We start from the raw sequence: 15337 nt of genomic DNA, 5'->3' as shown, positions 1-15337 counted from the left end.
TTGGCCCTGCTGGCTGAGGCTGATGGGAAGTGAAGTGCAAGGCATCCTGAGGGCATCCGGCGGGGGGGGGGGTCAGCTCTGTGGGCTTTCTGTGGGGGCACCGGGCACAGGTCCAGCCACCCAGTGGCGGCATCATCGGGGCGCTCGCTTTCCCAGGCAAGGGGCTTCCAATTAGCGGGGTGTCCTGCTGTGCAGGGCGGGAGGAGGGCCGCTTCGGGGTTCACGCTTAGTGTGGCTCGCGAACTCATGGGTCCGTGTGCCCCCCGCTGCTCATGTCCTCTCTGCCGTTGCAGCCACGCAGAGGGTGGGGGGCCGGTCCCTGAGCAGAACGGGGGCGCTGCGCTCCCATGTCCTGTGCGTGGTGGCAGGATTCGCTGTGGCTGGGACGGTGTCTCCCAGGTCCTCACGAACTGAAATGGCTCTATTTCCATGGAGTATTTAACCCCCTGACCTATTCCCTTCCCCTTCTCTCCTCTTTGTTCTCCCAGCACCCAAATTCTTTGCTAATGGATGAGGGGCTGTTCCCAGCCAGGATTGCACTTATGCAAATGGAGCAATTTGTTCCATTAATTGGGGAGCCTGATGCTTGGCTCCAGAGATGCAGGTGATTTTGGGGCCTCCTCCTTTTCCAGCCTGAATGTTGGTAGCCCCCAAGAGGAGCTTCCTTGGTCCTCCTGGAAGAGGGGAGGGGCTCCTAAGTCCAAAAGTTGGTAGTTTGGAACCTTGTGAACGGGAACAAATCCGGCTGAAAATTCATCTGATCTGCATGTGTATTGTTGCATTTATTTTCTGTTTTTAAAGCTTTTTTACCCCTTGCAAGGAAATCAGGGCAGCTTGCATGGTCCCCCTGCGTGCCATGGTGTCCTCACAACAACCCTGTGAGGGAGGCTAGACTGAGAGTGAGTGACTGCCCTGAAGCCACCTTGTGGACTGTGGAAGGGATTGAACCCCTGGCCCCCGAGGTCATCTCTAACCACTAGGCCACACACCCTCTTTTGATGTCTTAAGTGTCTGGAGGCACTGCACAAGACGTAAGCTGCCAGGAGAGCTTCGGCCGTCAGAATTAATAGAAGCCCACGGGGGAAACAGGGCAGGCCCGAGCCAAGAAGCGGCAGAGTCCTGCCGTTCCTCGGACAGTCCTGGGTTCTCCCGGGCATCTCCTGTGCAGCAGGTGGGACAGGAGGTGGAGCTGGCTGGAGACCCCACGGGGTGGGCCAGTGCATCACATGAGCCTCGGGCCCTGCCTCTTGCTCACGCGCAGAGGACCCACAGCACCTTCCCTGGTTCTTCTCATCTCCGTTTTATCCCCACAACAATGATCCTGTGAGGCAGGCGAGGCTGGGAGTCTGTGACAGGGCCCAGGACCCCCTGGGAGACTCATGGTGCAGTGGGGGCCGGAGGTCGCTGCCTGGTCCTCTCGCCACTGCGACAAGGCAGCCGCACGGGAGTCTCGAGAGAGCGCGCTTGCTGGATCAGCTCGCCTCCGCCATCCCAGCATGCTGTTCACCCAGGCCAGGCAGCTGCCCAGGATCCCAGGGGCAGGGCGGGCGGCGGGTGGTCTCCCTTCACGCCTCTGGCCGGCCAGAGGAGCCTGGTAGGGCGGCCCTCCCAGCCTGGAGTGCCCTGGACCCATGGAACCGCGGCTCCCATAATGCCCAGCCTTCATAACCCTGCACAGGCCCCCTCCACAACTAGGGGGCCGCCCGGCCAGGCCTGGGCATGCGCTTAACGGGTGGTGCGGCACGGGCGCTGCATCCCCTTCCGGCCCTTTCCTCTGAAAGCACCCGGTGCGGACTCGCACCTCTTCTGGCTTGTCTGGAAGAGATGCAAATGAGCCCCTTTGAAAGGCGGCAGGAAGCCGAGGCGCGACCTTGCTCTGCTCGCAAGGGCTTCGCGTTTTCTGCCTACATCAGCGCATGGGAGCATTGCGTGGAGCCCCACCGCCTGTTTTTCACGTTGTCCCGCAAGGACACAGGGAGAAAGAAGGCCGAGGCATCCACGTGGAACGGCAGCGCCTCTCGGAGTGCGGCTCGGGGTGCCGTCTGGGGAGCGCCTTGAAATGGCTGCATCTCGGAGCCGGGAGGGGCGGGACGGGTCCTGTCTTGTTTGCGTGCCTCACAGGGGACCCGGGGCCAGGTCAGGTCAGCCGTAAGTGCTGTGGCTGCAGTTCGGCCTCCCCGCCGTGGGCCTCCTCCTGCTCCCCTTCAGACCACGCAGGGAGGGCTGCCAAGCGGGCCGAGGCTTCAGTCTTGGCGCTGAGGAGAGGGCGGGTGTTCCCAGGCCACAAGGGTGCCCATGCGCTGCGTGCGTGTCCGTGTCAGAAGTGCGCTTCACAGCACACGCTGAAGGCTGCAGAACGGTTTCTCCGCCCTGGCGCCCTCGGATGGCTGATGGGACAGGCGAGGGCCCTTCAGCCAGGGGCCTGGGAGCGATGGGAGTCGCTGTTGCCTGCAGGGCGCCTGCCAGCCTTCGGCGCCTGCCTGAATTCAGGCAACGCTCCTTGAGAAAGGGCCTTGGCACAGTATCCCCCCGCTAGCGCCACGAGGCCCCCAGCTGCTTCCCGAGCCGGGGCCGCTTGGTTTTGTGCTCTGGGCACAGGCTGGGTCCATCCTGCACAGGCGGCTCTTCTTTTATGTGACTCGTGTGATGCGGTCCGCCCTGTCAGGACACTTTAGAAAGCGGGAGCTGTTGCTGTGCCAGGGCACGGCACGGCACGGTCAGCGCCATGGCCCCCGTCTGGTTCAGGGTGTCTCGGCAGGGCTGTGTCTGCCAGCAAACATCTGAGGTCGCCCCAGAAGGCACACTTGTTGGTGCCGGCAAGACTCCCCTGCACTGTCGGGCTTGCCGGGGTGCCAGCAGCAAAATTAAGACAGCGTTGCTAGCCGGTCCCGGAACCCGCCTCCCGGGGCACACGCCGGCTGCTTGTCCTGGCAGGCCGCTGCAGGCCACATTAGTCGAATTCTCACTTGGGCGTCTGGAAAGCCCCCGTGTCCCTGGCAGGGCGGAAGAGGCTCGTTCCTTCCGAGGCTGCAGCGGCCACCCCGGCTGACTCTCTCTTGGGTGCTGCCGTGGTCCCCAGAGCCTTTGAGCCTCCCTCTTTTTCTGTGTTTTAATGGGATGACATAACGGAGTCCTTGAGGCCATGGAGGCTTCTGCATCCCTCTGGTTCACACGCCGGTGGGGAGCTGAAGCCCCCTGCGCTTGGCTGTGGCTTGCAACCTGGAGGACCGGCAGCTGGGGTGCTGCTCCCCGAGTCCTCGCAAGGCGCTTTCCCTTATGCTGGGATGCGGGGCAGGCCTGCCGGATGTCCGGATTCCGTTTCGGAGACCTACTGAGGGGCTGCACCCAGTGGCGGCTGGGGCCGCATGGCCAGGCCAGACTCTCCGCGGATTCCAGCTTACGGCGCTTATGGCCTTCTCAGAGGGCTGGTTTTCCTTTTCTTTTCCAGTTGATGTTCAAGCGTTTTGCTTGACTTCTTCTGCCCTCGCAGGTAGTTTGATGGCGCGTTCCATTATTAAGCCACAGCTCCTCCCGCCTGGAGTGATTTCTGGCTAGTGTTCAGCTTTATCTCTGAATCAGTGAAAGCTGGAAGCTGGCTGCTTTTCATTCATCCCATAACAAAGAGCAGGAAGTGTCGGAGCGGTGGATTTGGGGAAGATTCGAGTTTGCATAATACGATGGCAAAGATGCAGGATATAAAAACACCTCGTGGTGCTGGCGTCTTGGGCCAGTGCTTCCGTTGTTCTCTGTTTGTTCAGAAAGCCGTGTTTGCAGCTCTTGCAGAATTTTGAACTCTGCCTGGGCGAGCAGCCAAGGATGCCGTGTGGGCGGGAAAGAGGAACAGCTGAGCGAGAAGCGGAGGGGTGTAAGGTTGGATAGCTTCCCCCCACCTGGTGCCTTCCAGGTGAGTTGTACCACGACCACCATCATTCCTGGCCTGCATGCCCGTTGGGAGTGCAATTCCCATGCTGGCTGAGAATTGTATTGGAACACATCTGGAGAGCCCCGGGGAAAATTGGGTAGAATATGGGGTGCAGAATCCCAGGCTTTGGGGGTCTCCAGGGCTCCCAGTATGCCCCCTTTCAGCCCTTCATCCATCATTTGGTGCTTTCCCGCCTTGGGGCCTCAGAGGCAGGAGATGCCCAGGTTACAGATGTTTGTTTGTTTATTTATTTAAAGTTTTTATATGCCGTGCTACTAAAGTCTCTGGACGGCTTTCAAAAATCAAAAAACAAAACAATCAAATGCGACAAACAGCGCGCAAGACACTACATCTGGCCATTAAAAATCAAATCAAAGCTAAAACCAACGAACTGTTAAAATTTTGAGAAAATGAAAAAGTATTTGCCAGATGCCGAAAAGAATAAAGCGATGGCACCAGGCAAGCCTCCCTGGGGAGCGGGCTCCAAAGTCGGGGCGCCACCACCGAGAAGGCCGCTTTCTCCTCTCCTGCCGTCTCCTCTGGGCCGGAGTCCCTGCCTGCCTTTGCGCCGCCCGCTCCCAACAAGGACAGCTGGAATCTTGGCTGTGGAAGGGAGCGAACGGTGGGTAGGGCGCCGTGGGAAGGAAGGAAGGAAGGAAGGACGGACTGCTGCAGCCTAACACTGGCAGGCGGTGAGGTCGCTGCGCACGCTCTGCTGGTCTGCTTTCCAGCCCCGGGACGGACGAAGCCCTCTGCCTTGCAAACGAGCGAGCCTCGGCCTTTTGTGGCGGTGCGGCGTCAGCCCCGACTCAGTGCAAGCCAAGGGCTCCAGGCAGAAACTCGCTGGCCTTTGCTCTCACGAGGGGAAGAGCTGGAGTGCCCAGGACTCCCGGACGGGTTTTATCTTCAGCTTCTCAGGGCGAGTAACGCTCTGCATCGCCCGTCTCCAGCAATGGTGCGGCATGTTGGAGCGCGCCCAGCGGGGCCAAGGACTCCACCAGCGGTCGCCCCGCAGCCCATCGCCTGAGGCATCCTCTCCAGGCTGGCTGCTGCCAGGTGTGTTGAGCTGCAGTGCCCATCATCCACAGCCAGCGCTAGCCAAAAGACTCCCAGGCCGCTTGCAGAACTAAGAAGCACGAGACAAGGACGGGCTGTGCCCTCAGGCTCGCCATCTCAAAGACACCACGCTAAAGGAAAGGGGCGTGGAGGGAGGAGGAAGAGAGCAAGTCCCCCAGAGGGGTCGCGTCTGCCCCGGGGAGGATCGGATCACTGGCCGTGCGCGCAGATGGCCACTTCGCTGGCTCTGCCCTCCCAGCAGCAGCGCATCCCCACAGGTCCGGGTCTTGCAGCCCGCCCTGCCCTTCCCGCCGCTGGCTTTCTTCCTGCAGGGGAAAGGGCTTCTTGCGGTTTGGCGGGAGCCAGAGCGCCAGTGAGGGGTGTCGGGGGCCCTGCCCACCCAGCCCGTCTCGAGACAGCTGCTTCTGCAGTCCGGGTTAAAGCCGTTGATCTTCTGCAGTGTGCCGGACGTGACGGGAATAATGTGCTCGGCGACACAGTGTGGAGAGGGCTGGGTGCAGCTCGGGGTGCTGTGGGGAGTGCGTCTCCCCGAACTGGAGCTGAAGCAAGTCTGCTGTCCGCTGCCCCCGGCAGCAAGAGCCGCTGGCTCCGCACGGTGCAAGAGGAGCCGGGGGCAGGCTGGAGCTGCCTCCCTAATTTTAGCCATGGGGCCGGGAGCAAAGCCCTCCTTTAGGCCCCGGGATGAGCGCATACGGCGGGGGCCGTGACCCTTTTGGGATGCAAGCGTCTCTGAGCTTCAAGCTCTCGCTGCAAGTAACAAAAATTTGCTTGCTTGCCTGCTTTCATTTCTAATCTGTCCAATGCCTTAGTGTTCTCTGGGCGGAAGGAAGGAAGGGCCTCAGGAGAAGCATTTCAGCCTCTTAGAATAGGGGTAAAAACTGTAAAAGCCGGGACACGGCATCCTTGTCCTCTCGAGGAACATGGGCAAAGCGGAAGGGGCCCCACGCAGCCCAGCCCTGTTCACACCGACCGGCAGCTTGCACCAGGCCAGGAAAACGGCTTCCCCTTTCCAAAGAGGAGAACAAACGGGATTGCCCATGGAATTTGACGGGGGGCAGGCTGGAAAAGGATGTGCCAATTGGAGCACGTGGCACGACGGGGCGTGGATGCCATCGGTGCCGGATGTGGCGAGGTCCTTAAGGAGCGGTTCAGAAGGGCTGGACAAGCCCCAGTCTGCTCCCGACGATGGTGGTCCTTGTGAGCCAACCCTCCCCCCACTTTCCCAGCCTGTCCCCCCTTCTGGGCCGCTTCCCCCTCCTTTGGTCTTGCTGGAACAGGTGTGGGGAACCTCAGGCTGTGGGCCAAACTGGCTTGTGGAGGCTCCTCTGGGGGGCTCGCCCCCTCCCCTCTCCAGGCTCTGCCTCCTGGCATGGAGTAAACTGGAGGCTTGACAGTGGGGTAGCGAAAAGAACAACATTTGAGTTAATGTGGGGAACTGGGAAGTGCTGTGGGCCTTGTTAAGCTGCCTCGTTACGTTTTTAGACCAGTGGTGGCGAACCTAGGGCACGCGGGCCACAGCAGGCACGCAGAGCCCCCTCAGTCGGCACGCGGGCCGAGTCGCCCCAGCAGCCGAGCATTGGATAACGGCGCACACAGGGGCCGTGCGCATGCTCGGAAAGGAGCAGTGGTGCCAGGCGATGACGTCACGAGCCGCGACTCAGTAGCTGCCACTCGTCCGAGCTTCACATGGCCGGTCGATGTGCTGCCAAGGAGATACATACTTTGCTTGGACTGGCTGTGGGGTGCTTTTCCTAAACGAAAACCTCAGTTTCCAGGTTTCATTGCGGTGTTGGCAATACCCAGGTGGGTTTTGGGTTGCAGTTTGGGCGCTCGGTCCCTGAAAGGCTCGCCGTCCCTGGTCTAGGCCCTGCGCTCATCTGATCCGCCTGCGCACGTGATCGGGCCGGGAGGGTGGCGGACTGGCTGCCAAGCGATGGCTTGGGGAGGGGGAGGCAGCGCTTGGGCGAATGCAGGATTTCGTTGAATACCTGGCCGCTTGCTGAAAGGGGCGCGGAGTCATTTTATCCCGCCCTACTCCACCACCCCTGCTCCTCGGATACGTTAAGAGGAAAGCTGGGGAGGTACAGCCTGCCGTTTGGAATCATGCTGCATATAAGAAACCCGCCTCCTATCGGAGGCCTTTATGCCGAAGTCAAAGAAGTAGCGGCCGGCCTTTTGAAAATAATAATACTGCAGTTGTGTCGTCGTGGCTCATAATTTGTGAACGCTTCTCTCCGCTTTGCAGGTTTGGCAGGTGGGAGCTGGCGGTTCGCTGTGTCTTGCAGTGCGCCGCCCCCCGCTCCGCGTTTCCTTTGTTGGGGGCACTGCTGCACTCGCTCGGAGCCAGGGAGTAGGTGCTTTCCGATTTCTGCTCCCTGAAAGTGCTCCCCCCACCCGGTGTTGAACGGAGCGCCCCCCCCCCCCCCCCGCGTCATGAGACGTCGTCGCCTGCAGGCCGAAGGGTGCTCTGGCTCGGCCTTTCCGGGCGAGGGGCCGGGAGGCGGGGCAGGCGGGCCGCTTTCCGGGCCAAGTGAGGGGCAGTTCCTGCACGTGGCCCGGCTGCATCCGGACCCGGCCAGAAAAGGGCTGCGTTTCCAGCGTGATCCTCTGCTTGGCAGTGCTGGCGCCACCCCATCAGCTGGTGGGGCGTGGGGACCGTGGGGTGCGCCTGCCCCCCCCCCCGGACGCGCGGTTCCCCAAGCAGAAGAGGCCCCAGTGCAGGGACCTGGCAACACGTGACTCGGCCCAGCGGTTGCGGCCAAAACCACATTTGGTTGTGGAAGCAACGGCAGAGGGTGGGCCAGCTGCTCACAGTGGGAGGGCCTCGTGGGAGTCTGGAGAACTCTTTGCATGAGCAGAGGCTGCTCTCTTCAGCCCTGGTAGGAGGCTTTGGAGAGCTCGGGCTCTGATGCTTATCTATCAAGTCTCAGCACCCCGCATTTCAGAAGATGGTTTTGAGTTTTGAACCGGAGGGGAGGGGAGGGGAGGGGGAGGGCCAGCTCCTGGCAATCGGCCAGTTGGGTTGGGAGGACCCAGATCCTGGCTCAGGCCGAGGCTGGCTCCCACTCCCCACACCATCGGCCACGTTGCCCAAAGCAGCCCCGGGTGAGATCAAGGACATCCGGAGCGCGTCCTCAGGGAGAGCCGCAGCAAGCCGTTCCTTGGGTTGGGGCCCAGGAGCACTTTTCGTGGTGCTCGTAGCTCTTCGACGTGATGCTTCGTTTGGGTTGGTGGAGCATCCTTGCCCATCTTTCCGCGGGCCAGGATGTCACACCGCGCTTTCCCCCGCATGCAGCTGTGTATCCGTGCACGAGAAAGCCGTGACGGGGGAATCGCTTCCTGCTTCTTGGTTTTTTAACCCTCTCCTCCAGGATGGATTTGCTGGGGGGCCAGTCCTGATTCACACGATGGGATGCTTTGTCGTGTCAGCAGAGGCTCTCGGAATTCCCATAGGATGCGTTGCTTCAGGGTCCCAGGTGACTGACGGCACACTTGCTGCTGAGCTGCCCCGGTCATGTTGGCGCAAGCTGCCCTCACAGGGCAGCCGTTGCGTGTGGCGTTTAGCAGATGGGTTGGCAGCACCTGAATGTCTTCAGTTGGTGCATAGCAGGTCATAGAAACACAGAAACAGAGCGAGGCAGAAGGGGCCTCCTGGGCCATCTAGTCTGGCCCCTGGCGCCAACCGGTTCCACTCATGACATGCCCACCATGTGGACGTCCAGCCTATCCTTGAACACCCGCACCGATGGGGCCTCAACCACCTCCCGTGGAAGCCCATTCCACACCCTCGGGGTCCTAACCGTCAGGAAGCGCTTCCTGGCATCCACTTTGAACCTTGGCTCCCTGAGCTTGGCTCTGTCGGAGCGCATCCGGCCTTCCTCTGCAGAGGGGAAAGGTCCCCTCCGTCCAGCCGCCTCGAAACCTTGTCATAGAATTCCACAAGGCTCGTCTGGCAGGACCTGTTTTTGCAGAAACCGTGTTGCATCATGTCGTGTTCCTTTGTTCCTGCTCATACTTGGACAGAAGAGTGTCCCGCAGCATCAGGCACCCCTCTGGGGAGCGCTTAGAGCTGCAGAACTTTTTTCTGTCGCAGAAAGAACATGGCCGCGTTCAAAACACGGTGCTGGAGGGGGCTTTGTGAACACCCTGGACTGACAGCAGACAGGCAAGGGGGCCCTGGAGGAGCCTCCCCTGGAAGCAGCAAGGGCCAAGCTGGGCGCCCCTGCTCTGGGCACATCGCGAGAAGGCGAGGCTCTGTGAGAAGCGGCTCGGGCAGCAGTGCGAGGGCCGGTCGGGGCAGAAGCAGGGGGAGGCCGACCGGCGATCGGCGGGGGGATCCCGCAAAGGAAGCGGCAGCTCTGAGCTGGCCACAGCTGAGCAGGGCTGTCAAGCACAGGGTATTTTGCAGGCTTACCGTAGTTGGAGGTGACTTGGCAGCACGGAAAAATGACACACGTGAAGAGGATTGTACCCTAATGTTTAAGAACCCATTTATGGATCTTCAAGGCCCTGGAAAGGGAGATGAAAAACACACGTGGGCATCTGGAATGGGTGCAGCACTCCGTTCTGCCACTGATTCATAGTCAGTTCTTCTCCCTCTCTGCCTGTGCGCAGGCAATTGACTGAACTCCTGCTGTTGTTCCAGGGCCGCTCCACTCGTGGAGTCATCTGCAACTGGAGGGGTGGCTCCCCGGGGACCCCGTTGCCATGTAAATCTTGCATTTGCCGCTCTGGCAAGCCAGCTTGACTCAGTGGGCCCCTTCGTTCTGTGAGAAGACCCGGAGGATGAGAGGCGGCTTTAATTGACGGCGCTATTTTAATGGAGTAGCAAGAATGAGTCTCTCTTTCAATCCTGGGGTGTGGGGAGCAGACAGCCAGAAGTGGTGGGATGTGTAGAAAGGCTTGGTGCAGAGCCGCCCCCTGGACCCTGCCCAGGGTGCCCTCGTCTTCTGGCTCAGCAGCCGGCACAGGGGGGCGAATTGAGGGAGAGAGGCGTGGTTCCCCCGCTGGGCTCCTTGGCAGGCGGGACTAGAGCCAGGCCGTCTGGGCCCTAGGCTGGCACCCCCCGTGCGCGGCTCCCCAGTGCCAGCCGGGAGAGGAGTTGGAGGCAGGGAAGCGGCCCTTGCTGCCTCTCCATCCACCTGCTCCTCCTCAGGGCGCCGCTGGGGATGGGATCCGGCGCCTTTTGTGCTCTTCAAAGCAGGTTCCTCCGTGGAGCGTGGCAGCCCCGGGCCACCGCGCCGTGTGTGCCCCGTTGAACCTGGACTCAGACTCTAAAGCCATAAATTAGAGGTTTTATCTGCTCTTACCAGATGGAGAGGGGAGGGGCATGTGCGGTGCGCTTTCTGTCTGAGGGAGGGTGGGAAGGTGGCTGTTTAAAGTGGAGCACTTTGGCTGTTTCGCAAATGGAAGGGAGCGTGCAGCCTTCCCCGCCAGCCTCCTTTCCCCTTCTCTTTCGCGGTCCGCCCTGCCTTCTCCTGCTCCTCATGCCGGTCGCAAGACTCGGCACATGGCGATGCCACCTGCTCCAGGTCGCCCGGATGGTGAGCAGGACGCGGTTGGCGTGCGGCCGCGGAGCAGTGATGCCGGAATTCTGCTAGGCGGAAGCATCTTGCCAAGGTGTGTGGGTTGGGTCTCCCGTTCCGTCCCGGGTGAAGCTGCCAAGACCAGGCGCAGCTGTCCGTGCTCAGGTGACCCGTGTTGGGCTCCTGCAGCTTCTCCGACCTGCTGTCCTCGGTGTGCTTGATTCCCAGCCGGTAAGGCCATTGGGCACGATGGAAGATGGCATCCAGCGTGTCAGAAGGACACCAGGTTGGGGAAGGTTGCAGGAAGCCAGTGGGGGGAGCTGCCTGGGCCCTGGTCACCACTGCTGGCCTTGGCCGCTTCAGCTGGGGCTGCACGGGGGACCCCGAGCTGGGCTGGCTTGCTGCCCTGGGCTGGGCTTGGGCCTGCCTCCGAGGGCAGTCTAGGAACTGCAGCCCGCGCAAAATGGTTCTACGGAGTTCTGGCCGGGGCGGGACATGAACCGTGCCAGGCCTTCCGCGGCTCCGTTGGGTTTTCAGGCCTGGCTTAAAGTGGGGACTTGGCCCTTCAAAGCTTCGTGGGTCTGGGGACCTCAGCACCTGCTGGAACGCTTCCTCCCGTATGTGTGCGAAATGCAAGCACCTGTTCTGTCATCCAGCGCCCCCCGCCCTGCCTTTACTCACAGCACGGGCACTTGGCATCGCGATGAATGGAATCGTAGCCAAGGGATGCATTTCCAGATCAGTGAGCACAGCAATCCAAAGAAGCCGTAAAAGCGGAGGCAGCAGAAACGGGAAAGCATCCGTTACAGTTGGGTAGCAGGGAACAGAGCTGCTTCCTCCGGGGTGGCAGGTGCCAGAGGAGCAGTGGGGGGGGGCATCCTCCAGAAGGCCCCCCCCCCCCGGCCCTGGCACCGTGCTTCGGCTCCCGACTTGCTTGTGGAAGTTGCCCCTGCCCCTGCTGTGGGGCCTCGGGGGCGCCTCCTTCCACCCCTCCATGGTGCACGGTGGCTTCGGCGATGGGTGCGGCGTGACATAAATAAATAAATTTGGCGCTGAGCTCCCAGCCTTCCTGCCTGGTGGCCGTGCCGGCGGGGGCTTTGTGCGGGCGGCCCCCTCTGGCTGAGCCATGGCCTGCCCCAGACAGTCCCTGCCGCCTGCGATGGGGTGGGTGCTGCACTTAAGGCCCGGTCATGTTGCCACTTCGTCGCCAAAGCGGCCCGAGTGCTCATTGGCGGGTGCGGAGCCTCGGGCAGGTGGGCACGCTGGCCCACCGGAATCCCCTGGGAAGAATGCGCCTTCCCCCCAGGGGCCCCCCTTCGGGCGCTTCCCCCGCTTCTGCAGCTTTGCCTGTTTTTTAGCCCCAAGGCTGCAGTGCCTCTCTGGGGGCGTCCTCACGGGCAGTGCGCTCTTCCAGGTGGCCCCTGTGGGAAGCCTTGGCCCTTTGACACGCTTTGCGTTTTGCCTTCTGCTGACTCAGCCCTGGACGTGGCCCGCAGGAGCTCCTGGGGCGGAAAGGGGCTCAGGGCCTCCAGAGCAGCCTCGGGTTTTGCTCGAAGGGAGAACAGTGGGACGACGCGGGGCATTTTTCTGTGTGCAGGTGTGGGAAAGAGAGAATCCCTCTGCTCACGCGTGCAGCCATCCCGCGCAGGGGGCCCTTTCCTTTTCCCTCACAAAACCCATCCGGGGTGCACCTGGCTGGCCCCAAACCCGGCTCGCGCTCTGCGCCCCCACCTGCACCCCCACCTGTCTTCAGCCCCCTCTCGGGCGCCGAGCGCTCAGCCCTCAGTCGCTGCCTCCTTTGCAAGTGCAATTCTCTCCTTGGCTGCCTGCGGCACCCGCTGCAGTGCTCCCCAGGCACAGTCGCGGGCCCCCCTCGCCGGAAGGCCCTTCCACCCACCTGCAAGCCCACCTCTGTGCACGAGCCGTGCCCTCGGGCCAGAGTGCTGCTCGGAAGTGCAGCGCAGGCAGAAAGCGCTCTCGCTCTGCGGCAGGGCGGATGGAAGCACAGGTCTGGAGCCAAACGCATCCCCCCGGGCTTCCCCCAGAGTCCTTGGCTTGTGCCCCCAGCTTTCCCAAGCCACGGCTCCTTTGGGGCGTTTCCGGTTGGAAAAAGCAGCAGCAGCAGCAGCAGAAAGCCCCGGAGGCACCGGGCTGCCACCTCCTCTGCCAAGACCCCGGCAGCTCCTGCGCCTGTCAGGGTGGGGAGCGCGAGTGGCCGCCTGCACCATGTGAAAGGTCAGGGCTGCCCGTTGGCAGGACAGCCTGGGCCCAGTGGCCAGACTCGGGCCTCCCGGCGTCGGTCCGCAGGCCTGAGGAGAAGGCAGCTCCCTGTGTGCCAGAGATGCTGGGCCGGCCCCTTTGGCCCCCCGCCCAGCGCACGGGGCCTGTGCAGCACCTTTCGGCCTCCCCCAGGCTGCTGGCCAGCTTGGCATTCGCCAGACGCCGGCCTCTCGGGGCACGTGCTGCGAACCATATGAGGCTGGTTTTCAGGGGTGGGAAGCTGAAAAGAGCCCCCAAGGCCTTCCCTGCTGCCCGCCCTGGAGGCAGCTCTGGGGCTGGGGGCTGGTGGGGTGGCCTCGGACCCCGCCGCTTCCTTCAGGGCACGCCTGGCAGCAGGGACGCCCGAGGGCAAATGGTGGGCCTTCTCTCCCATCCCATCCCGTCCCTGGCACTGCCACCGGCTCTCAGCATCCCTTCTCGCAGGGTCCATGAAACCCCAGGAACCGTCCTTGCCTGCTCAGCTCAGCCCCCTTTGCCCCCACCCCGTGCAGGGTCTCTCTGTCGGGTTTCATCCCCGTGGGCGTCGGGCCTGTGGGGTGACACGCTCCCGAAACCCGTCTCCCTCGCACTCGCTGCTTTCCCAGTGCCGAAGCGAACCAACTCGCCCTGCACTGACGCAGCCGTGCCTCCATGGCCCAGTTCGCTTCAGTGGGGCTTGTTCAGGAGAATTTCCTGGTGGATTGGGCCCCAGGAAAAATCGGTCAGCTCTTTCTGGGCAGGAGCCAAGGTCTGGAGGACCAGCCGACGAGGAGAGGACAGAACGGTGGCTGCTCCCACCCACGTCCTCCCCACCGCGAGGTGGCTCCGCGATTGTTTCCCAGGGCCGGGAGTCCCAGAACCCCTCTCCCTGTGAATGCCCATCTGCCGCTCGGCGAAGACTCGGCGTTCAAGCCTCTCGCCACAGCGGGTCCCACTGCGTGTTAGCCCCCCAGCTCGGCCAGCTCCGTGCTCCTCGGGCCGATTCCCTGTCATGCCCTCCCCTCTCCTCGGCCGCAGGTTACAGCATCACGTGCGAGTACACGGCCCACAAAGAAGGCGTCCTGCGGGAAGAGGTGGTGCTCTGCAGCGAGACCAACGACGGCGCCTCGGTCAAGGTGGTCGTGCAGGCCAGAGTGATGGGTGAGTCGCTGGCCCCCCCGGCCGTGCCGGCCCCCCCGGGGGCTGGGTTGGGCGCGGGGCTGATCAGGCCCACCAAACAGCCTTCGCCACGCCCCCGGTGGCTGGCGCCGAGGGACTGCGGGGCCAGGCACCCACCGGAGCCCTCACCTCTGCGGGAGCCTGCAGACAAGCCCCCCGGGGGCTGCCCCCCCCCCGGCTCTGTCTGCCGAACAAGCAAGGGACGAGCAGGGGCAGTGGTGGCAGGAAAGGCAGCCGGGGGGGGGGTGCCCTGTCTGCGTGCTTTGCCGGGGGCCCTCCGCACCCCGGAGCAGCATCGCCCCCTCTCCCGCCCCGCCTCCGCCGGCCCTGCGGGTCCAGACATGCAGAAATCCCCCCCCCCACCGATGCGGTGCGGCCTATCTGCACATCGGCATCGTCCCCGGCTGCTCTCATATCCTGCTTCTGCGCGGGGCGCGTGACACAGGAAATGAAGGCACCTCTGGGGCACGTGAGGCTCCTGCAGAGCACGGAGCAGAGCAGAAGAGCCCGCGGCGGTGAGCGCGCCGCTCGTGCTCCTGATCGACCCCAAGATCGGAGGAGGCACCTGCTCTGCGCCGCCGACCCGCATGAGGGCCGGCACGGCCGAGACTTGCACTCCGGCGGCCACAGGGAAGGGCGGAGCAGGGGTGCACCGGGGCGGAGGTGCCCGTCCTCCCGGCTGCCGACGGCTGGGGCGCCCGCCGTTCTCCGTCCTCTTTGCCATCTTGCTCGCACGGAAGCGCGCCGCATGCTGCCTTGTTCGCGAGCCAGTTCCTGTCGCACACCTGGCCCGGTTTGCCCGTGCTGCGGGCCGGTGATGACGCCCGTCCGGCCAGCCGTGTGGGGCCACCGGCTGGCCTTCCGCGGTGCCTTTGTAAAGTCGGTTGTTTTGATTTGAAAGACGGTTCGGACGGGTGCTCCTTCTGATTTCCGGAGGTGCTGATGTCTCTGTGCCAGCTTTTCTCCTGCAAGGAGGTGAATTTTAGCCCTCCTCTCCACGCCATCCTCACACCAGGCCTGCGGGGTCAGCCAGGCTGCTGTGTGGGAGAGCGGGCCACGAGCGACACACGCCAGCCCCTGCCTCAGCCTCACGCTCCTCTGAGGGCTCACCAGAGAGGGGGGACTTGGGGGCCTGCAGCCACGCCCCTTGCCCTGACCCACTCTCCTCTCCTCTCCTCGCAGACCGCCACCACGGCACGCCCATGCTGCTGGAGGGTGTGAAGTGCATCGGGGCCGAACTGGAGTACGACTCGGAGCAGAGCGAGTGGCACGGATTTGACTAGCCGGCGGCTCCCTGCCCTCCTCGGCCGGCCCAGGCGTCTTTTTAGGGGTTTCTAGACATCTCTCTCTCTATTTTTCAGCGAAGCTTGAAAATAAAGCCACCATCTCAACCATC

The 15337-nt window shown here is 62.8% G+C and overlaps 1 protein-coding gene across 1 annotated transcript in view; it reads left to right on the top strand.

Annotated features, from left to right (window-relative positions):
• Positions 1-15337, top strand: part of CUNH20orf27 (chromosome unknown C20orf27 homolog) — a 35654-nt gene extending 20317 nt beyond the window's left edge. The window contains exons 4-5 of the mRNA XM_044428876.1: positions 13801-13923; positions 15124-15337. Coding sequence (XP_044284811.1) covers positions 13801-13923; positions 15124-15224 — 224 coding nt within the window. The 3' untranslated portion in view covers positions 15225-15337. The remainder of the gene's footprint in view (positions 1-13800; positions 13924-15123) is intronic.

Source organism: Varanus komodoensis, unplaced genomic scaffold (assembly GCF_004798865.1).
Source record: "Varanus komodoensis strain SLA01 unplaced genomic scaffold, ASM479886v1 scaffold2, whole genome shotgun sequence".
NCBI lineage: Eukaryota > Metazoa > Chordata > Lepidosauria > Squamata > Varanidae > Varanus > Varanus komodoensis.
This window is presented reverse-complemented; position numbering and strand designations above follow the sequence as displayed.